Source organism: Octopus sinensis, linkage group LG1 (assembly GCF_006345805.1).
Source record: "Octopus sinensis linkage group LG1, ASM634580v1, whole genome shotgun sequence".
NCBI classification, from domain to species: domain Eukaryota; kingdom Metazoa; phylum Mollusca; class Cephalopoda; order Octopoda; family Octopodidae; genus Octopus; species Octopus sinensis.
This window is the reverse complement of record NC_042997.1, coordinates 65,956,690-65,981,597: the sequence shown is the minus strand read 5'-3', so window position 1 is coordinate 65,981,597 and position 24,908 is coordinate 65,956,690. Positions and strand designations below refer to the sequence as shown.

At 35.3% G+C, this 24,908-nt stretch overlaps 1 protein-coding gene across 2 annotated transcripts in view; it reads left to right on the top strand.

Moving 5' to 3' along the window:
- LOC115211563 overlaps positions 1-24,908 on the top strand; it is a 389,040-nt gene that overhangs the window by 311,803 nt on the left and 52,329 nt on the right. For both annotated transcript variants that reach the window (XM_036501657.1, XM_029780127.2), the window contains 5 exons: positions 917-982; positions 10,410-10,486; positions 13,633-13,707; positions 16,264-16,425; positions 21,900-21,940. In XM_036501657.1, coding sequence (XP_036357550.1) covers positions 917-982; positions 10,410-10,486; positions 13,633-13,707; positions 16,264-16,425; positions 21,900-21,940 — 421 coding nt within the window. The remainder of the gene's footprint in view (positions 1-916; positions 983-10,409; positions 10,487-13,632; positions 13,708-16,263; positions 16,426-21,899; positions 21,941-24,908) is intronic.

The window sequence follows — 24,908 nt, the reverse complement described above, 5'->3', positions numbered from 1 at the left end:
GTGATGAGAGGTTAGAATATGAACAGTGGGAGGAAAATAAGGCTCTTGCAGTGGAAGAGCTAACTAGAAATAGGTGTCTTGTAGTAGAGGTGATGCATATATATATATATATATGTGTGTGTATGTATGTATGTATGTATATATATTTGTGTGTGTGAGGTGTCTGCGCTGTGTGTCCTTGTCTTAACATCATGTGATGGATGTTAATTGGTATTACTATCATCAAAGCCAGTGGTTCTTAACTATTCTTTACCTATGGATTCCTTTTGATTAGTATTTTATTCTGGTGGATCCCCATAGCCATTCAATGTTTAAAAACTAATTTTATATAGATACTCCCTTCAAAATCCCTATTTTGCTTTCCCCCTTAACTTATGCAGGTTGAACTTTGTGAAACGTTACACAAAAAGACTGAGCTGTTTCTTGCGATAAATACATCTAATATAAAATATATTTCATGGACCCTTAATAGTCTACTGTGGGTCTGTAGTTTACTATTTTGTTTGTGTGGACTCCACAAAATTTTATATGGACCCTCAGGGGTCATATGGACCCCAACTGAGAACCACTGACCAAAGAGGTATTATTTGTATACAGTTTTCTGTGGAAACACACCTGATCAGTCATGGGAAAATAAAACTTAGCATGGAAATCAGTGAAGGTTGAAGACAGGAAGAGCATCAGGTTGTAGAAAATCTTCCTCAATGAATTCTGACTGAACCATTTAAGTATAGTAAAGTGGACATTAAAATGACTATGTTGATGATAATGGTGATGTTAATGATGTACATATATTTCAAACGAACGTACTAATCAATGTTTTAGTTTCACATGTGGTCTTTGAAATTCCTCCATTCATCATAAATGTATATCTTCTTTTAAAATGTCTCCTGTTTTTCTTTCATCTCTTTTGCAGTCAACTGCAGAAATTGTGTTTTGACTCCTATGCATATGTCACTAATGAATTATTATATGAAATAAGGTATGTGTTCTCTTGATTACACTTGTTTCATCTCATCAGTCTGATCAGTATCTTATCAAATTGCTTGCTTGCTTATTAGTTTTGTACTTTTATCACCACCACCACTGCTACCACCAACAACAACAACCACCACCCTCATCACAACTACTACAGCCATTATCTTCACTGATACATCTGTTGCTATCATCATCATCATATTCAATGATAGCAACGCCACCAACAAATAAATAAATGAACAGCATGGGAATGTCTAATTAGAAACAGAAGCTAAATACTCCTGAGATATCTGCCATCTGTCTGAAAATTGAAGGATACACTGGATAATGAATGTAATTTGGCAAAAGTGAACACAGGCTAGAAAAGATAAATACTGGTAGACATAGAGAGAAAGGTAAAGGTGTCAGTCAAATAAGGGAGCTTCTGTAGGGTCACAATGCCAGTAATAGCAACAAGTTTTACATTTTATCATACCATACCATCTTAAGAGGAAAAAAAAATATATTGAATAATATCATCTTAGATACACTGTAAAGGAGAAAATATGGGATGTTCATGGCTGGAATGCCTTTGATCATAGGTCTTCTCATTCAAGGTTTGACTAAGATTAAATAACACTACCACTACCACCAATGGCAGCAACAACAACAAAAGCAACAACACAAGTTCATGCAATGTAGGAGCTTCAATATGACAACTTATCTGATAGAAGTAGCTTCTCAGTATCCCTGAACTCATACTCTGCTTGGGAGTGGTCATATTTTGCCAATTAAACACATGCACTATATGTTTGGTTTTTACTTGGTCCTCCTCCTCTCCTCCCGCCCCTCCCCTCCTCCTCCTCCCGCCCCTCCCCTCCTCCTCCTCCCGCCCCTCCTCCTCAACAACAACAACAACAACAACAACAACAACAAGGTGGCAAGCTGGCAAAATCGTTAGCATGCTGGATGAAAATTGCTTGATAGTATTTCGCCTGTCGCTACTTTCTGAACTCAAGTTCCACTGAGTTTGACCTTGCCTTTCATATTTTTTGGGTCGATAAAATAAGTACCAGTTGAACATTGGAGTTGATGTGAATGACTCATCCCCACCTCCCCCAAGCTGCCCTTGTAGCAAAAAAAAAAAACCCAACAAATATTGAAATAATTATTATTAAGGTGGCGAGTTAGCAAAATCATTAGTATGCTAGGTGAAATGCTTAGTGGTGTTTCATCTATCTTCACATTCTGAGTTCAAAGTCTGCCAAGGTTGACTTTGCCTTTCGAAGTCAATAAATTAAATACTAGTGAAACATTAGGGTTGATATAATTGATTAGTCCTCTTCCCACAAATTTCAGGCCTTTTACCTATAGTAGAAAGGATTATTATTATTATTATTATTATTATTATTATTATCAATATTTCCTTTGTTTCTTTGTCGAAGCTCTTTCATCACACATCCTGTGAGCTTTTCAATGACGTTTTATCTTCAGCTTGAAGTTCTTCAGTGACTCTTTAAGCAGAGCAGGAGGAGACACATGGGATAAAGGGTCACTGAAGAGGTCACAGGATGTGTGACGAAAGAGTTTGGATAAAATTCACTAAAATAATAATAATAATAATAATAATAAAGCTGAAGTGAAGACCAAATATATAGTACATGTGTTTAATTGGCAAAATATGACCATTCCCAAGTATAATGATATTTGTTTCAACACATGATTTCACATCAAGAATCTTGCAAAACAAATACAAATTCTGCTCCCTTCAGAAAAGGATACATGTATTGTATAATGTTGTCCAACAACACCATGCACACTCACTAATTCAACATGGGAATCTACAAGTGGTCAGTTGAGCTTTGAAAAGTGGTAGCTGAATTTCCTTTAGCTCACATATTACTTTCTTAAAACAAAGCGGCATGCTTTAGATAGGACCCCTTCGTCCTAGGGTACCTTGTCTGAAAAGGAAAAGACCACTGTGGTCAGTCATTGCTGGAAGCACCTGTAATCATAGGCTTGCTTGATTAGTAAGACCAAGGGCTAAAATAAGTCAATAATGACATCACACTGTAATGTGGGTGTGGTTACCATCAATATCTTGTAGCTTCATCATCATCATCATCACGGCCATTATCAGTATCATCATCATTACCAGTTAGTCATTGTCGTTTTTTGGCAAAAACTGAAGTGCTTATTACTATAGTGAAATTGTTTCTGTCTTCAGGTTCCACATCTGGGTTATCTGTATTTCTAGGTCTTTATTTTTTGAGAGTTTCTCCATTTCTTTTAGTGATACATTGTCATCTGTTGGGTCTAATATGTCATTGATATAAAAAAAAATGGCACTTCTAGACATTGCATACATTTCAATACAATAAAAATAATAATGCCAAACAAATTTTAATTATCACCCTTGTCTTTTCATTTATCACCACCACAACGACCACCATCACTACCGCCACCACACCACCACCACCACCACTATTAACATTTATTATTCACCAAAGTCACCATCACAGCCATTGCCATCCTCATCACTACCATGACTACCACCTCATCTAGCTCCATATCAGCAGCAGCAGTGGCACCACCACCACCACCATCACCATCATGCCCATCATTATCATCACAACCACTAACATATGCATTATTCACCAAAGTCACCATCCTTATTTTATTCTCTTTCTTCATTCCTTCCTTTTTTTTTTATTTCTGCTTGTCTGTCAATTTGTGCTTTTATAAAGAATATTAAATAGAAACAGACAAAAGAAAAAGAAAACAATTAATAATCATGATAATAATAACAATAATAATAATAATAATTATTATTATTATTGTCTTCTGCCAACAGCCATGATGGTTAAAATAAATTGAACAACTAATTGGAATAACCCGATGTAATAGAGCGAAGTAAAATAACATACTTACACATATATCCATGCTGACATTAACACATAGGCACAAATGGGCACATACACAGATTCACACACACACACACACACACACTGACAGACAGACAGACAGACACACATGCAACACATATTTTTACACATAGACACGCATGCATGTAATACACATATACAGATGCACATACATGCACATAACATTTTTACAGAACCACACACACACACACACACAAACACAGACAGATGTTCACAAATACAAGTGCAGCCACACTCAAATGCACAAGAACACTCACACGCATGCAGACAAATTTTACACACACACACACACACACATGCACTAACACACATGACCTGGAAGTTCTTAACCCTGGCATCTATCACTTTTCTCTCTGTTTTTTTTTCACATACACATACACACACAAGCTATTAACAAAAATGCTACATGATTGCTCGATCAGCTAGAAGTAGCAGCCAAATATTCCTCAAATCACACACCACTATCTAAAAGATAAAAAGGAAGGACACATTAAATAATATACTCCCTGATATACAGATTATTTGGTCACATCTGGAAACTGGAACACCTTTAACCACAGATCTACCTTATCAGATCTAACCTTGGTGTTAAAAATCAACAACACACAGATACATGCACATATAGGCAAAGTCACAAAGATACATATAATGTGATGAAGGGAATAGAAAATACACATACATATAAATACACATTTCTGATTGTACATTTGGAGGACAAGGCTGAAAGATTTTCTGTTTAATCAATGCATGTTGTCCAAATAATAATTCTTTTCACTATAGGCACCAGGTATGACATTGGAGGAGAGGGGTTTAACCCCTTTGTTACCAACCCGGCTGAAACTGGCTCTGGCTTTGTAGTACAAATGTCTTGTTATCAAAAGTTCTGAATTAAAATCTTCCACCAAACCTTTAGTCACAATTTATGTTCCTAACCCTAGCTTAATTATAACTAAGATATTTTACTAAATACTTTGTTATACTTAGAGTAATTGAAAGAAGCACAGAACATCTTAAAATAAATACAGTAACGAAAGGGTTAAACAATTGCATTGACTCCAATGCTCAACTGGTACTTATTTAATGACCTGAAAGGATAAAAGGCAAAATCGACTTCAGCAGGATTTGAACTCAGAACATAAAGACAGATGAAATGTTTCCAAGCATTTTGTCCAGTGCATTAATAATCCTGTCAGCTTCTCACCTTAAGAATAAAAATAATAATAATCCTTTCTGCAATAGGCACAAGCTGAACTTTGGGGTGCGAGGTGTTTATTTTTATCGACTCCAAAAGGATGAAAGCTAAATTTGACCTCAGTGTAATTTGAACTTGCTATGTAAAGCCAGAAGATATGCGACTAAGTACTTTTTCTGGTCTGCTAATGATTCTGCCAACTCACTGTCTTAATAATAATAATAATAATAATAATAATAATAACAATAACAATAATAATAATAATAATAATATTATTATTATTATTATTATTATTATTATTAATGGTTTCAAATTTTGGTGCAAGGCCTGCAATTTCGAGGAGGAGGTAGTCAATCCCCCCCCCATCGTGCACAACTGGTACTTATTTTATCAGCCTTGAAAGGATGAAAGGCAAAGTCAACCTCATTGGACTTTGAACTCAGAACATAAGGACAGACGAAATGCTTCTAAGCAGTTTACCTGCTATGCAAGTGATTCTGCCAACTCAGTAACAATAACTTAGCAGTTTGGCAAAAGAGACTGATAGAATAAGAAGTACCAGGCCTTAAAAAAAGTACTGGGGTTGATTCATTGGACTAAAAAACGATATTCTTCAATGCTATGCAACAGCATGGCCACAGTCTATGAAAAACAAATGAAATATAAAAGTATACATCAGTAAAAAAAAATGAAAAGCAAAATTGTAATAACGATTTGATAATAGGGATAATCATGAAACCTCACTATCCAAGATCTCACTGATCACCAAGGGCAAGTGCCTTCTCCAATTCCTGTTCTCCAACTCAACTGGTCTATACTTTGAGCAGTACCATCCACTCTTGCCATTTCCACAACATTCACCCAGCTTTCAATATAATCAATGGAAACATTGAGCTTGGAGTTATGCATTCTTACAGACAGCTATTAATCCATTGATTTATCAGAAATCTTAAGGTGAATCTCATCAGAATTAATTTCAGCATACTGTTGCTGACACAATCACAGCAGCACAGTTGTTGTTGTTGTTGTTGTGTGTTGTTGTTGTTGTTTGTTGTTGTTGTTGTTGTTGTTGTGTTGTTGTTGTTGTTGTTGTTGTTGTGTTGTTGTTGTTGTTGTTGTTGTTGTTGTTGTTGTTGTTGTTGTTGTTGTTGTTGTTGTTGTGTGTTGTTGTTGTTGTTGTGGTTGTTGTTGTTGTTGTGTGTTGTTGTTGTTGTTGTTGTTGTTGTTGGTTGTTGTTGTTGTTGTGTTGTTGTTGTTGTTGTTGTTGTTGTTGTGTTGTTGTTTGTTGTTCTCCTCCTCCTCCTCCTCCTCCTCCTCCTCGCCAACACTGCTATTATTATTAATATTATTATTATTATTATTATTCTTCTTATTATTATTATAAATATTATGATGATGATGATGTCAGTATTCACACTCTTTTTATTGCAGTTTTTCACTGCACCATAGTTCACTTCTTACCTTTGAGGCATGCATAAAGCTTTGTTTTGTATTTGTTTCTTTTTCATTTCTTTTTTTTGTCTGTTGCACTGACAGTACTCTCTGCAATATTTGTGCTGTGCCTGGTGGTGTTTTAACCTTCATATTTATGTACGCAAAGTTTTGTTAGCAGGTGTTGGAGGATGGTGGGGTTAGTTCTGTATTCATTTGTACATGCACTATTTTTTTGATATATTGTTCCCAAGGCACTTGCTATTATAGAAATTGTGTCTGCGCTTTTTTTCTTTAATTACCCCCCCCCCCCCACGTTAATACCCTCATTATCTTTATTTCCACATTTTTACATTTTAATAGTTTCTTAATTTATTTTATTGTTGCAGTGTCTGTTTAAGACTGTTACTTCGATTAAAAGTTGTTTTCGCTACTTGTGTTTAACAAAAATATGTGAAGGATTTGCCTTAATCTACCTGTCTGCATGGATCGGCATGTCATAGAATATAATTACATTATCAGCCTTTTAGACAGACCTTTTTGTAACCTGTTTGTAACCATTTCTTTTCTGTGCTTATTTCCTAATACTGGCTAAATTCCCCATGTGAAGAAACTGTTCGTTATTACCATTATTGTTTTACTTCTCAGAGCGCTCGGTTTTGTTTGCTCTGATTGATTCTGTGAGAGCAGACAGCGACCTGTTTTCAGAGCTCTCACAGGGTCCCTTTCTACAAATTATAAGCTTTGATAATTTGTTGTTAATTATCTTGGAAGACATTCAACACCCAAGCACCAATCTCAAAATCCTAGCTGTCCCCAGCAGAGCAGTTTATTATTTTTATTATTATTATTATTATGGCAGCAAGCTGGCAGAATCATTACCATGCTGAGGGAAATGCTTAGCAGTATTTCAGTTGCCACTATGATCTGAGCTCAAAGTCTGCCGAGCTCGACTTTGCCTTTCATCCTTTTGGGTTTGATAAATTAAATGCCAGTAGAGTACTGTGGTCAATGTGATCAACTGTCCCATTCCCCACAAAACCCAGGCCTTGTGCCTATAGTACAAAGGATTATTATTAATATTATTATTATTATTATTATCATTATCATTATTATCATTATCATTATTATTATTGTTACTATTATTATTAATATTTTTATTGTTATTATTATTACTATTCTGTACTCTTATTTTGAATACTTGCTTTCACTGCACTACCAAGAACAGCTTTGTGTGTCTTGGGTATATGTAGTAATTTGTTTGGCATTATTATTTTTATTGTATTGAAATGTATGCAATGTCTAAAAGTGCCATTTTTTTATGTACTTGTGTGTATATTTTTTGGCAAAAACTGAAGTGCTTATTACTATAGTGAAATTGTTTCTGTCTTCAGGTTCCACATCTGGGTTATCTGTATTTCTAGGTCTTTATTTTTTGAGAGTTTCTCCATTTCTTTTAGAGATACATTGTCATCTGTTGGGTCTAATATGTCATTTTCTTTTTCTTGGTATTCCTTGACAACAATATCTGGATGATTAGTTTTGTTCTGTCTATCAGAGTGTATTGGCATATCCCAGAGTATGGTTACTTTGTTATTTTCTGAGACTTTTTGGTGGGTATACTTATACTCCTTTTTTTCTGCTGTTATTTCATCATGCTAGCATGACATCCAGTGTATGTAAGTCCTGACTCTGCCACGTCTGTGAATATATCTTTCTAATTCAAGGGTGGTCAACCAGAGACAATATAATTTATTTGTTTCTTACCCATCATCACATATTCTGCAGTTACTTATTGTATTCTGCTTCATTATATATCTTTCTGATTGAGAAGATTTTGACTTTGTGTTACAATTATGAACCTTTCAGTCTCTGCTTTGAGTCCCAAGCTTCTCAACCAGTTTTGGGATTTAACTTGGTTTCTTTTCTATTTAGCTTATCCCTGTATTTGCTATCATTTTATCATGACATTTTGTAGTTCCAACTTTAGCTTAAATTTTAGCTGCTTTACAGCTTTTGCTCTTTCTTCTTTTTCTTCATATTTGTTTGGGTATTTTGTCCTTTTTCTTGTATTTTGCAGCTTCCTTGAAGACAGACAGCTGTTTTTTGTTTTGCTCATGCTTTGTAGTTATTTGTATCAGTTTTTCTTGATATTGAGTTAGATGTTTCTTTAGCTCTCTTTCTATAATAGTTTTCTAGTTCTAGTAAGACCTCAACTACCTTCATTTCATTGTATATATAACCTTTTTATGTCAGATTTTGGGTGGTGTATATGAGTTCATTTAGTGTCCAGTTAAGAATATGGTATCTATAGCTCAGAACTGGGACAGCTACAGTATTGATGCCTACTATCTTATTTTTGGCACTTAGCTGTGTTTTAAGTATTTATCTCATTCATCTGTAATGTTTGTTCCTTATCTTTTCATTCATTTGTGAATGTTGTACCCTACCTAGTTCATTCATTCCTAAGTATTTGTTTGCTTGAGTTTGGTCCAGTTTGTATATTTCATTTTCCTAATCTAGTGCAATATTGTTGTTCTTAATTAGCTTCCCACTTTTCAAGGTTGCTTTGGTACATTTTTCTAAGCAGAATCTTTTATTTATTTCTTTGGTAAATATGTGCACTGTCTATGGTGAAGTTGTTGTTGTTATTATTATTATCAGATGAATGTCTTCCTTATAAATAGAACTGCATAATTGTCATTATAGCCCAACCCATGCTAGCATGGAAAACGGACGTTAAATGATGATGATGATGATGATGTATATTTATATTTCATGCTGTTTTAATATTTTCTGTTACTCATTCGATTTTCTATGTATCCCACCACCACTTTATGTGCATTTTTATAATTTCTTCATTTGTTGCCCTTGTGGAATCATCATCATCATCTTCGAAAAGCTGGCAGAATTGTTAGCATACTGGGCAAAATGCTTAGTGGCATTTCATTTGTTTTCATGTTCTGTATTAAAATTCTACTCAGGTTGACTTTGCCTTTCATCCTTTCATGGGCAGTAAAATAAGTACCAGTTGAGTACTGGGGTTGAAGCAATTGACTTACCTCCTCCTCAAAGTTACTGGCCTTGTGTCAAAATTTGAAATCGTTATTATTATTATCACTAGAGCTGGCAGATTCATTAGCATGCTGGACAAAATGCTTAGCGGTATTTTGCCTGTCCCTACGTTCTGAGTTCAAATTCCGCCGAAGTTGACTTTGCCTTTCATCCTTTCGGGGTCGATAAATTAAGTACCAGCTACGCACAGGGGTCGATGTAATTGACTTAATACATATGTCTGTCCTTGTTTGTCCCCTCTGTGTTTAGCCCCTTGTGGGTAATAAAGAAATAGGTATTTTGCCTGTCGCTATGTTCTGAGTTCAAATTCCACTGAGGTCAACTTTGCCTTTCATCCTTTCAGGGTCAGTAAAATAAGTACCAATGAAACACTTGTGTTGATTTAATTGACTATCCACCCCCCCAAAAAAAAAATTGTGCCTTGTGCCTATCGTAGAAAGGGTTATTATTATTATCACTATTTGGTGGCGAGCTGACAGAATCATTGGCTCGCTGGATGAAATACTTAGTGGTATTTTGCCCGTCACTCCATTCTGAGTTCAGATTCCACTGAGGTTGACTTTGCCTGTCATCCTTTCGGGATCGATAAATTAACTACCAGTTGAATACAGGGTTGATGTAATCGACTCATCGCCTCCCTCAAAACTGCTGCCCTTGTGGAAAAATTTGAAACCATTATTATTATTATTATTATTATTATTATTATTATTATTATTATTATTATTATTATATGTTATTTGTTTTGATTCTGAATTTTGAAAATTCAGTTAATTTTTCTGTTTTCATTTTGTGTGTTTACATCTCCACAGGATGCATACCAACTTAGTACACCTGAGTCTCAACTCATGTAGTTTAATAACAGACAGTGGTTTACAGCCTCTTACAGGTAAGCAAGCATTTTGATACCACATTTGTTAGAGTAACTTTTGTTGTTGTTTAACCCCAGAGCTGTCCTGACTATGCAGGCATATGATGAAAGTTGTTCCAGCTGTGATCATCCTGTCATTTTGTGAAACATACTTTATCCAAATTGTCTTACCTTTTTAATAAGAGAAGGTAGAATGTGATTTGAAGGAAAATTGATGATTTTTTTGAGGGTCAGTGATTACATAAAAGCTTCATGTTCTTTGGCTTGTATGATAGACACCAAAGTTTCATCTTTAGTCAGGGTGTGTCTCAACCAAAAATGTTGATTCTATTACATGTCTTTCACGTTGCTCCAGTTCACTCAACTGTAGAAATGAGTTGCGACGTCACAGGTGCCAAGCTGTATCGGCCTTTGTCTTTCCCTTGGATAACACTGGTGGCGTGGAGAGGCGAGGCTGGTATGCATGGGCAACTGCTGGTCTTCCATAAACAACCTTGCCCGAACTTGTGTCTAGGAGGGTAACTTTCTAGATGCAATCCCATGGTCATTCATGACCGAAGGGGTCTTTACCCTTTACCCTTTCAAAGACATTGCACTCCTAACACTGCATAGCATGATTTTTGTCCTTGAGTAGCTACTGTTATTTCCTTCAAACTTTGCTTTTGTTACATTTATTCAAATCTCAAACAATCTCTCTCAACACATGGATATGACACTCTCTCACCTGCTCATTGTCAGAGATGTACATATTGTCAGCCACTAAGGGATATGCTCGAGTTGTTAAGGTCAAGCAACTGACAAGCAAATCTATGGTACTGAACAGAATATTTGCTATAGCAATATTTCTGCTTCAACAACTCAGCATTGAATCTGTCTGAAATGTAATGGGAATAGTTGAGTTTCAAAACATTGAGTCTAGGTCACAAAAGCAAAGGTTGTAGGGAGTAGTAGTCATTTCCTTTGATTTCTAGACAGAAGCAAACAGGAAATAACACTTACTGACCAAAGACACAACAGAAAAAATAAAATTTCGTTACACAATGTAATTAACTGCTGCCTAGAATTGTCATTAATGTACTACCCTCTTATGCTATGTGACATTGCTAAACATTGTGCAGTTCCACCCCAAGGAAGGAGTACCCTAGAAGGCATATAAAGAATATTTCTGATTCTGTATAGATTCTTAAATTCCAACACATTAAATATTAACCAAGTGGTTAAGAAGTTCGCTTTCCAACCAAATAGTTTTGTGTTCAGTCCCTCTGCATGGCAGCATGAGCAAAGGTTCTTCTGTTATTACCCCAGACTGAATGGTTTTGGTAGATGGAAACTTAAATATGTACCTTTCAATGTACTTGAATTTCCATTCTTTTACTCTCTCTCCTTCAAAAGTTTATAGTTTCACCTCATTCAATCCAAGTAATTTTAATTATTTTTAAAAATCGTTTATTGATACACTCATACAAGTGCATGCAAGTACACATGCGTATATACACACACACACACACACATTCACACACTCATGAACTTCTCCAATATATACACATACTTGCAGGTGTGGTCATGTAAAATGTTTTTTGCATATTCGTAATCTTTGACATCTAAAACGTAGAAATCTGAAAAATATTTTCCAAAAAATGCATTTTTCAAGGAGAACTGCGAAATTGCATTAGCCCCCACAATTGATTACATTCATTTAAAATCAAGGCCAGTTTTTGTTGGAGATGAGTGACTTGATTGAATTAGATCAGTATATCTCTGGTACATATTTTTGTTAATCATATTCCCTTCTCTCATTCAGAAGGGATAACAAGCTAATTTATTTTGATAGGATTTGAGATGAGAATTTAGAGTGACGGCATTGAATACTGTTATACATTATGTTCTGGTGATTTAGTGTTTTCCTCTTTGCTTTATGATGAAGAATTACTAATATTCTATTTAATTGATTATTTAATTGTCAGAAGTCACAAAGTGACTCAAGGGCCAAGAATTTTGCATACTAGTATTTAATCTGCTGGTATCAGCTGAAATTGCTACGATGATCCAGTTCTTGACTGAAGATCGAGGGCTTCAAATGTCCCGTCCGTGTTTTTTGTGTCGTCTTCTAAGTGTTTTGCGTTCTTGTCCCAGTTTGTATTTTTCTACATATAATAATAATATATATATATATATATACATACACACACACACACACACACACATAAGTACAGTCATTACTAATATGACTAAAGGTTTTATTCCTAGCAATGCTGGTGCTGACTTGCATCCTTAGTCACTTTAGTGATGATTGTACTTGCACCTTTTGATTGTAAATTGGGAATAGCCACCTGAATAATTCATATATTTATATCTTTAGTTAAATATATTCAATGAGAATATTATATACTGAATTTATATTGAGTGTTCTATTGTGTCAAAGTATTAATACTATTAAAGTATTTATATATTAATACGAGTGATTATATATATATATTATATATATATATATATATATATATATTTTTTTTTAATAATATATTATTATTAATATTAGGAAATCAATATCAAAACTCCTCAGAAAGATATACACGTGTGAACAATAATTGTTGTATTAAAAATATATAAATAAATATATATACTGTATATGACAGTTTAAAAGTTTTGAATTAAGTATTTAAAGCATCTTACAATCGTTTCACAGAAGAGTTGTCCCTATAATGAAATCCTATATTGATAAGCATTTATAGATAATGCTTCTGCTCTTCAGAGATATAAAATTGCAAAACTAATAACCTGGTGTAGAACTCAATATACATATGCTTCAGAACACAGCGTTAGTCAAACACAGAGTGTTAGTAAGAAAATGAGATGACAAAGGAATAAATGATTATCTTATGAACTCTATTTGCATTGAAGCCTCAAAGATGAAGTGCAATTTATTTCATATTGCACTTTATGTTCAAGGTTCTATTGCAGCTATTAAGTATTACTCAGGGTCTCAATTCTGAGTCCAATGCATCTTATGCCAAAAACAGCTGTAAGCCAATGAAATTCACAAGATAATTATTTATTCCTTTGTCAACTCATTTTCTTGTATATGCATACATACACATTATGTGTTTTGAGTTCTGTTTTCCTTATGAAACCTGTAATTTTCTAATTATTTATTCATTTATTTCCAGCCTTAAAAAAACTAAAGACTTTAAAGTTAGGATCATGCCGGCAGCTAACAGACAACTGTTTAACACCTATATCGGGTAAGCAATTCTGTATATAGATTAAGTAATAAAATTATCTATTTCCATGATTATTATCTTTGTCTTTAGAAAAGAAACATTTTAAAAAGTTTACATCTATGTTACACTTTCATCAGTTTGATCATAATTGTTATGAAACATATTCATGGATGTGTAAGTAAAAACATTTGTTTCTAAACCAAAAGGAATAACACTTTTTTTTTTTGCACTTGGCCACTGACACCTATGCTGTCTGGGTAAGAGTGTTACTTCTAGTTTAGAACTAAAGGTTTCTAATTCAGATCCAGTTCTGTAATATTATAAATCAAGTATTAAGACACTTGAGATTAAATTAAGTAGAATGTAGTATAGACCACCACCACCACCACCATCACCATCATCATCATCATTTAATACCTGTTTTCCATGCTGGCATGGGTTGGACGTTTTGACTGGAACTGGCCAACCGGGGAGATTCCTAGGCACTATTTGTCTGTTTTGGCATGGTTTCTATGACTGTATGTCCTTCCTAACACTAACCACTTCACAGGGTATACTGGGTGCTTATATAGTGACATTAGCACAAGTGCTTTTAAGTGGCACTTGCATGACTGCTTTTAATGTGCCACCAGCATGAGTGCTTTCGATGTGGCACTGGCACAAGTGCTCTTACTGTGGCACTGGCACAGGTACTTTTCTATGTGGTACCAGAACGAGTGCTTTTCAATGTGGCACCTGCACTTGCAAGCCCACAAGAAAAGACTTCTCAACTGAGAGAGGGAGTGGTGGGCATAGCCTAAAGAACATGCCTATATCTATGTATGGATGACTATGATTTTGCATAGCTTGGCATGTCTTCTCAAACATAGCATATCGCCAGAAATCTCAGTCCCTTCTCATTTCCTCTGTGAGGCACAACATCTGAAGATCCTTTTTCACCACTTTGTCCCACGGCTTCCTGGGTTTACCCCTTCCACAGGTTCCCTACACAATTAGAGATCAGCACTTCTTTATGCAGCTGTCCTCATCCATACCAGTGCAGTAGATATAAATATGAAAAACACTACTCATCACTCATAGTAAGATTAATAGTTTGAAAAATTATAGTACAGTAGAACCTCACAGTATGAGTGCCCCACTGCATGAGTAATTTGCTGTACAGTCTGAGACTTGTGCGAATTTTTGTCTTGAAGTATGAGCAGAAATTTGCAGTATGAGCACATAAATCATTCCATCTTTAAGGTAATTCAGTTAATAAAACCAGTTTACATATTTCTTTTTTATTATTGCCGTTTTACTTGTAACTACACCTTTTCTGTTTTAAAACCCATAAAAAATTATTTTTGAGCGGTTTTGCAGGCTTGGAATGGATTAATTATATTTTAGTTAATTTCAATGGGGAAAATTGATTTGTAAAATGAGTGAATTGTAAGACAGGCTTGGTCATGGAATGAATTAAACTCATACTGCGAGGTATCACTGTATTATTATTAATTCATCATTTACATTTCTTTTATGCAGTTTACAAATTAAGCAGTTCTTTTTTTTTTTTTTTGATTCACTAAGTCTTTCTCTATATTAGTGATAGTAATTGTGTTCATAAACAGGTTATATCTGTAAATCTGAGTATTGCCAGCATTGAAAACATATAAGAACTGAGTTGGAGTATCAAATAAACAACCATGATGTTACTATTGCTGCTGCAATGTGCCTTACTCAGTAGTAAAACTTGATGGTTGTAAAATTTGAACTTATAACCATTTGGTCAGTAGTCCAGTATTTTAACCTCATAGATCTTGTCATTTGATTGTCTTATCAATGAATTAAATAAATTATAATTCTTGATCATTTATTGCCATTCGTGGTCTGTTATGGTTACACCGACAAAACTATCACTGATGAAGGGAAAAATTCAGAAGCACATGTATGGATGTGTGTGTGTGTGTGTATGGCAGGATATTTAGCCAATCCTTAAATAAAATTTATAAAAAATATTCTATCTTTGGTCCTTGCTTTTATTCAGTCATAATTACAATATTTTTTCTATTTCTCTTGAAAACAAATGTTTGCATGTGTTTATGCACATACACATATGCACACAGAACATACTCAACAACAATGAATATCTGTTTGCTATGCACACCAGATGATGGAGGACTGTGACAGGTGGCTGTACAGTGTGAGGCCTATTCAGCTTATGAAAGAACAGACACTGAATGATATTGGTGATGCCAATATGATTATGATGATGATGGTGGTGGTTGTTGTGGTGGCGATGAGTCTGATGTTTGTGTGTGTGTGTGTGTGTGTGAACAATAGCAATAGTATGGGAGCATGCGCTATAACAGCAAGTCATTGCACTCACCATTTCTTTGTGATTTCTTACTCCTAGTGGATGACTCCTTTGCACCACTTCGCCAAGAACCCTCCAACCCATGGGTTTGTTTGGGAAGTTGTTGCAGGTGTGGGTTTTACAAGGCTGAAGTGAAAATTCTAACACAATACGAAATACACAAATATTCTATAATGCTATGGAGCTTTGTGGTAGTAATTCTTTTTTTTTTTTTTCCATTTCAGCTCTACAGTCTTTAGCCACCCTAGTACTGGAGAACACCCGGGTCACAGATGCTGGTATCATTCAGTATATCACTGACATCTCTATGCATCAGCCACCCACACTGAAGTGCCTAAATCTGAATAGAACATCTTGTACTCATAAGATATTTGGACCACTCACGGGTATGTTGGCATTTTCATTTTATAAGTTTTGTTGAATTTTCTTTTTTTTCTTGAGTGGAGGTGGTACAGAGGCGTAGGTGCAGAGAGTATTCGGAATGGGTGGTGATGGCCATAATTATTATCATCATTATCATTGTTGTTGTTATTATTATCTTTTTCTTTCAATTTTGTTACCATTTCTTGCCAAGTGTCTTCCCAACACCTAGGGCAAAGAAACTCACTGTATATATTGGTAGACCATTAAAATAAACACACCAGATTATTCATTTACAAAGTCATATGATAGAAAGAATGGGGAAGAAAGAAAGAGGGAGAAAGAAAAGAAGGAAAAAAGAAAAGAAAAACATAAAGTGGAAAAAGGAAACAAAATTAACAGTGATAATGCCCTTCTCAATACTTAAAGCGTACCAGTTAAGACATTCTTTTGCATTACCTACATGGATGGTAAGCCAGGGATCATCCTCAAATAATTTTCAGTTCCCTTTTTGATCATTCTAAGTGTTCCTACAATCACTGGTATTTCATCCTTTCGGGGTCAATAAAACAAGTACCAGTTAAGCACTGGGGGTTGATATAATCAACTTACCCACTCCCTCAACTTGCTGGCCTTGTACCAAAATTTGAAACCATTATTATTATTATTATTATTGAGTGAGAGATCAGTGCATGCCATGCAAGTGACACTGGGGTAAAAAATACGAAACCCAGTATACCCATCATGACTACCCATCTGATAAGAATACACCATGAACATGCTTCACAACCACATGTGTGCAACATAGTGATCTCATATCAAGATTAATAGTGCATGACCTTGCAGGTGGGGCCCAGTTAGAATTTTCTGCAGGTCGAGTAGCCCATCCCACTTAAAAAGGTCCCTGAGTAAGGGTTGTTTAAGGATGTTGAACAAAACACCCATGTTTCCAAAGGTGAATTATTCAAACTCCCCAAAATTCCTCTCTATACATGGCTATAATGCTTCCCCACTACTTCTGCTCATGATCAGAAATGCACATTTCATCAGCCACTAAGGGACATGCTCAAGGTCAAACAACTGACAAGCAACTCTGTGTTATGGAGCAGAATATTTGCTGTAGCCCATCTTTTATACCAAGACAAATCAATATACATGATAACACTTCCAATCAGTTAAGATCAGAAGCCATGACAGCCACTGTTTTTTACTGCATCAACACAATTACTACTACTACTACTACTACTACTACTACTGCTGCTGCTGCTGCTGCTGCTGCTACTGCTACTACTACTACTACTACTACTACTACTACTAAGCTAGTACATGCTAATTTAATTTGCAGGGATCTTATCTTGAGGTTTGGTGACAACAAGTCTCCTTAAGTCTCAAGAATCTTCCTTAGGATTCATGCAGAATATAGGATGGTACTTTCATTTAGGTCGACAATGTGATTCCAATCTCTTTCAGTCTATTATTAGCATTTTGGGCGTTGTACCAGTTCTCTTGCTAGATCCTGATATTTCTCAATTTTATTTTTTTTTTCAATTTCTTTGCTATCGACTCTATGATCTTACACTGTTTATTTTGTCCTCTTTAATCATATGCAACCTTCTTGCTTCAATATTATCTTTTACCTTTTACTTGTTTCACTTGTAAGATTGCGGCCATGCTGGGGCACCGTCTTGGAAATTTTTTCAGTTGAATGAATTGGCCCCAGTACTTATTTTTGTTAAGCCTGGTACTTGTTCTATCAATCTTTTTTGTTGAACTGCTAAGTTATGGGAACGTAAACACACCAGCACTGGTTGTCAAGTGGTGGTTGGAATAAACACGGTCACAAAGACACACACACACACATGCACATGCATATATATATATATGACGGGCTTCTTTCAGTTTCCATCTACCATATCCACTCACAAGGCTCTGGTTATTCTAAGGCTATTGTAGAAGACACTCAGCCAAGATGCTGTACAGTGGGACTGAACCCAGAACCATGTGGTTGGGAAGCAAGCCTCTTACCACACAGTCATCCCTGATCAGTTTTTGTGAGGAAGTCCTACAACATCTTGTAATTCCCATCTTCTATCAGCTTCTGGTTCATGTTCATACCACTTTTACATTGTTTTGAAGCCATACACTCAGCTAACATCCTATTACACTCTTTACCCAATACTTGACTGGTCACTGGTTGTTTATTTTACCAACCCAGGAAGGATGAAAAGCAAAATTGACCATGGGAGGATTTGAACTCAGAATGTGTGGAACCAAAGGAAATACTTGTGCTACATTTAAGACTGTGTCAGTAAGGAAAGAGAATTTACAGAAAATCAATATTTAAAAAAATCCATGGTACTCAAATAAAAAAGTATGGACAAAATGAAAAATGTATTAAAATTACTGTTTACCACTTAAAGACGACACACCTCAGAAGAAACATAGCATTTTTTCCCTTCCATTTTCGTCTACTTTTTAATTTTCTCATTCCCTTTTCTCACCACCTATACTTCTGTCTTAATGAAGGACTACTGCCTGTTTATTATTGAACTACTTGGATATGGCAGTGCGTATAGTATGTCCATGAGCTGTGAATTTGTGTATGTTTATGCGCATTTGTGTGTGAGTGTGTGTGTGAGAAATAGAATAAAAGAATCAAGCCAATGCATTGAAATAACTGTAATGGTGGTAGTGAGTATAGTAGTGCCTATGATGGTATCCTCATAATGTTGTTGTTGATGGTGATGATGATTACTGCAATGTAAGAGTCACTACTGCTGTTTCCATAGTCAATGAGAAAAGTTAAGAAGAAAAGGAAGAGGAATATTTTCTAGTTTAACTTAAGAAAGTCTATATTTAGGAATGACTGTATGTTTAAGAAACTCACTTTAGAACCACCTGGTTTTGGATTCAGTCCTAGAGGGTGGCACTTTAGGCTAGTTTATTCCCCTATAGCCTTGGAATGACCAATATTAGTAAATTTAGTAGATGGACTCTGTGTGGAAGCCCATCATATATCATCATCATCATTTAACATAATTTTAATATCGTATTTATTGTCTGTGAAAATTATAGAATATAAAATAACCTTGATAAAAACTTATACCTACTTTTCTGACGAAAACAATGCCGTTCTGAACATTTTGGCCGCAACTGTATATATATATATATATATATATATAAGATATTAGAATAACAAAGGAATAGTCCTGTTGACTTTAATCCTGTGTTTGTTTCTCATGCCATGGTTTGATAACCAGTGCTGGTTTGTTTACATCCCTGTAACTCAGTGGCTTGGGAAAGAGATTAGTGGAATATGTAAAAAAACAAAAAGATAAAAGGTCCCTCCCGAGCCATAAGCTCATATAGCTAGTTTCCCTGAGTCTGTGGTGTACATGTTCCCCACCCTGTATAGGATGCTGGTCCATTGCAAGATTACTCATTTTTGCCAGCCGAGTGGACTGGGGCAATGAGAAATAAATTGTTTTGCTGAAGGACACAATCCATTGCCCAATCCAGGGATTGAAACCACAATCTTACAAATATGAATGCAACACACTAACCACTAAGCCTTGTGCTGCCACAAAAGAATAACCACTAGACATGAAAAAATAAGGACTAGGGTTAATCTGTGTAACTAAAACCCGTCAAAGTGGTGCTTCAGCATGGCCACAGGCCAGTGACTGAAACAAGTCATAATAACAAAATATTATAACAAGAGCACTCAGAGTACGCAAACCTCCACAAGGCAGCACCAACATCCTCTCAACAATTAGCCAGAGATGATTTTTAAAATGAGAATATCTTTAATAAACTTAACTGCTCTCTTAAACAAGAAAACTAAAAATAAACCTGGCCACTCTCAAAAATTAAGTAAAAAAAAACAAAAAACGGAAAAATAATCCAGAATCTTTGTCTGGTACCTGATCGATCCTGAAAATTTCATTTGAATCCATCCAGCGGTTCTTGAGATGTCTTGTCAACAAACAAGCACAACTGAAAACAATACCTTCACCTTTGCTAAGGCAGAGGTAATAATAATCCTTTCTGCTATAGGCATAAGACCTGAAATTTGGGAAGGGGTATAATTATGTTGACACCAGTACTCAACTGGTACTTATTTTATCTGTAATGAAAGGATGAAATGTAAAGTTGACCTTGGCAGAATTTGAACTCAGAACACGAAGACAGACAAAATGCTGTGTAACATTTTGCCTAGTGTGGTAACAATTCTGCCAGCTTTCTGCCTTAACCCCTTAATGGATCAATTATTTTGACATGGCGTTTCATTTCAGAGCATATGTTTTTATTTCCTTTTTAATTATATACACTGTGTTGATTACAAAAAAAGTTTTTTAATCTTCTTTCCTTTATTTTTTTATTATAGAAATTAAAATGTACTTTTACTCATTTGGATTTATACGAGTTAAACGAGTTAACTCGGACATTGAAAAAATATGTATACTTTAACAATCTTTGATTTTTTATAAGATGTATTGCTTTTAAATCAAAGGAATTTTTTTTTAAAAATGAGATAGACAGTTTATTTAGAATGATAATTTTTAAAACAAGGAGTTACACACAAAGTTATCTTGCAGACATCACACATGTATCTGCTTTCTCTTTGAATCTTCTTTCCTTTAGCATCTCTCTTCTCTGCGCATTTTCACACTGTCTTGTAGGGTTCTTTTTCTTATCACTTGCTGGTATTTCCATGGGAAAGTGACCAGCTGGGGCAAATCTTGTTGGATGAGGGATCAATGATGGTCTTCCTGGTTTTGTGGGAGGTACTAAGGACCTATATTTTTCAATAATCTTGTGATTATTTGCATTCTAAATTTCAGCGGTTTCATAGCAGAAGCTGAAGTTTCCAAAGATGCTTTATACAAAACATAAGCATTCCAGATAGCCAAATCCATCAAATGAAAAAATACTTATTTTTTTAAACATCATGAGTAAATTCGTGATTGCTCAAAAATGAAATGACACAAAATAAATAAACTTGTTTCAGTGCTAAAATTAAAAGTTAATTTTGACCGATTATACTCGTCTGGTTCTAAAAAGATACATTTGCTATGCATGAGTAAACTTGGGATAATCCATTATGGGGTTAATAATAATGATAATAATAATAATAATAATAATAATTTCTATTATAGGCACAAAACCTGAATAATGAGAAAAATTGTTTCAAACTTTTGGCATATCTATATCTATATATCTATACACACACATACACAATGGGTTTTTTTCAGTTTCCATCAACCAAGTAAATTTACAAGGCTTTGGTTAGCCTGAGGCTATAGTAGAAGAGATTCATTGAAGGTACCACACAGTGGTACTGAAACAAGAACCATATAGTTGAGAAGCAATCTTCTTACTACACATCCGTGCTTGTGCCTATGTTCACCTCTGTAACACTCACCGTTTATAAATCTAGCCAGACAAATATCCTATTATGTTCAAAGTTTCTCTCTTTCTTTCTTTGCTCTTTTTTCAGAATTACCAAAGCTTAAAGTGTTATTACTGGAACAGACAATGGTAAGGTTTGCTTCCTTTCTTTTTGCTGATTGAAATCCTAGAATTGCATCTTCTGCCCTTATATTTATTGTTTGCTACTCTCCTGCACCGCTTTTATCTGTTTTACTTGTTTCAGAAATTAGACTGTGGCCATGCTGCAGCACTGCCTTGAATCTTTAGTTGAACCAATTGAGCCCAGTACTTATTTTTTGTTTAAGCCTGGTACTTATTCTATCAGACTCTTTGCTGAACTGCTAAGTTACGGGGAGATGTAAACATACCAGTACTAGTTACCAAGCGGTGGTGGGAGACAAACAAATACAAAGGTGTGCACACACACACACGACCAGCTTCTTTTAGTCTCTGTCTACCAAATCCACTCACAAGGCTTTGGTTGGCTCAAGGCTATAGTAGAAGACTCTTGTCCAAGGTGCCATACAGTGGGACTGGACCCAGAACCATGTGGCTGGGAAGCAAAGGTCTTACCACACACCTATGCCTGCATCTATAGAAGTTATTTGTTTTTTTCCTTGTTATCTCATGTCATAGGTGCAGTGTTCAACTTCTATAAACTTCTCAGTTTCTGTATACCCACAGGCAGCTCCTACTTGCACATACATGCTCACACACACAGACCAGCTTTTGCTTCAACTCATACCTGTTATATCTTCTACACATATTTACTATACATTCTACATACACCCCTGTTTTGCTTCTACACTCATTTGCTATCACTCCTATAATCTGCTATAACCTCTAACATTTGCAATAGTTTTCACACACACTTGGTATAGATTCTACACACTCACACACACACACACACACACACACACACAAGTGCACCTTCTATAGTCTTTATACACATCTATTACAGCTTCAACAAATGCTTGCAGTATGTTTTACATACATCATCTACAGTTTATCCACCCACAACACTGTAGATTCTACACACATACCTGCTCTTAGTTTCTACATTCTACAGTCTCTACATGCACTTCCTGTACCTTCTACACATTCCTTTTGTAACTTCCTCACACACACACACTTGTAGTTTTTATACACATGTATAAAAAAAATCTCGAATTATGGAGGGAACTTGCGGAAGAGGTAGACCCAGGAAGTCATGAGATGAGGTGGGGAAATATGATCTTCAGTTGTTGAGTCTCATAGAGGCAATGAGAAGTGACTAAAACTTTTGGTGATTTCTTATGCTTGAGAAAACATGTCAAATAAGTGAAATCATAGTTGTGGTCTGTATCAGTGATGTGTAAAAGGCACCCATGCCAGTGACTCATAAAAGGCATTTGTGCTGGTGACATGTTACAGACATCCTTGCTGGTGACACATGAAGGCATCCTTACTGGTGACACATAAAAGGCACCCATACCAGTGGCATGTAAATGGCACTTGGTACACTGTGGTGTGGTTGGCATTAGGAAGGGCATCCAGCTGTTGAAACAAAGTCAAAGCAGATTGGAACCTTGTGCAGCTCTCCAGCTTACCAGCTTCAGTCAAACCATCCAACCCATTCCAGCATGGAAAATGGGTGTTAAATGATCATGATGACAATGATGATGATGCACGTTAGAGTTTCATTCACACATAGGGGATTGTCTAGATATACACTTACATATATATTTGCTTATCACTCTAAGTTTTGCCTGATGGCTTATTCAAGCATTAAAGAAAAACTTGCTTTTTTGTCTTCTTTATTTTGTTTTGTCTCTTCACCTTCTTGTCATCCCTTATCTTTAAATTTGTTTATCTGACCTTTGGACTCATCAGATTTCTACCCCTAGTAAATTAAAACATTTATTTGGAATTTTAATTGCACATGTAATTCACTACCTCAACACACACTTTGATTTAATGAAGCTTTCTGTCTTTTTCCCAAATTAAACATCATGGTTTATGTGCCTATCTTCACCTATGATCATGAATTTTGAGTAATGACCAAAAGAATATGATTGTGAATAGAAGTGTTGCTCCAAAGGACCTCTGAAGAACCATTACTTGATATGATGTATAACCCAAAGATCAGTGGTTGGGAAGTAAACTTCTTACCACATGTCTGTGCTTAGAAATTGTTAATGAGTTTAACAATGGCTTCTCAGTGTCCATTAACCTTTATGGTTAGATTAAGCATTGTCCTTGCACCTCAGTAAAAAATTACCCTGTGTGGTAAGATTTAACATCAACTTTTTACATAGATTTTATACAATTTTATTTCACTGTGAAATATAAGCAAAGTGGGTACACTACAAATTTCAACTTTTTATGGGTTTTAATAAGAAATTGATGTAACTATTTTCTAGTCTTGTTAAACTGTCACTGGAGGAAATGTTCCCATCTTCTGTCCACAAAAAACTTGATTGATTGCAGCTGTTTACATTGTTTACAAACTCAAACAAAGCTTAAAAGAATCATCTAATTTGCATAACAATGCATTCACTATCAACTTACACTAATTAATAGTGTACTACATAGTGTGTTTTGAATAATTTGTATAGTTTCTGGTTTTGTTAGTCTTTCATCTGAGAAAGATTAGCCATTTGCTATCCAAAATGAAATTTGTAGTTTGTGGCTATTTATATTGTGTACACAACCAGAGAAAGTTTAATACACTCTGAGACAAAGCTGAATTGCATTTTCACCAAGACAGATTATAACTCATTATTAATGTCCTACAGGGTGCTTTTGGATAATTTTGATAGTTTCTGGTCTTCAGAAACTGATTCAGTCTTCATCAGAGAAGAATTTGTTATCAGTCCACAGAGAAGCACTAATATACAAAGTCACACTGACCTAACCCTTTAGCATTCAAAGTGTTCTTTCAAATGTAATGTTTGTTTATTCACATTGTTTTAAATTAATCATACATAATCTTGTTGCTTTGACATTTTGATGATGTGATCATATATCTTTAGAATGATACGGTGGGGTAGATATGATAGGTCAGATCTAGTTGGCTTGAACATAAAACAGGTAG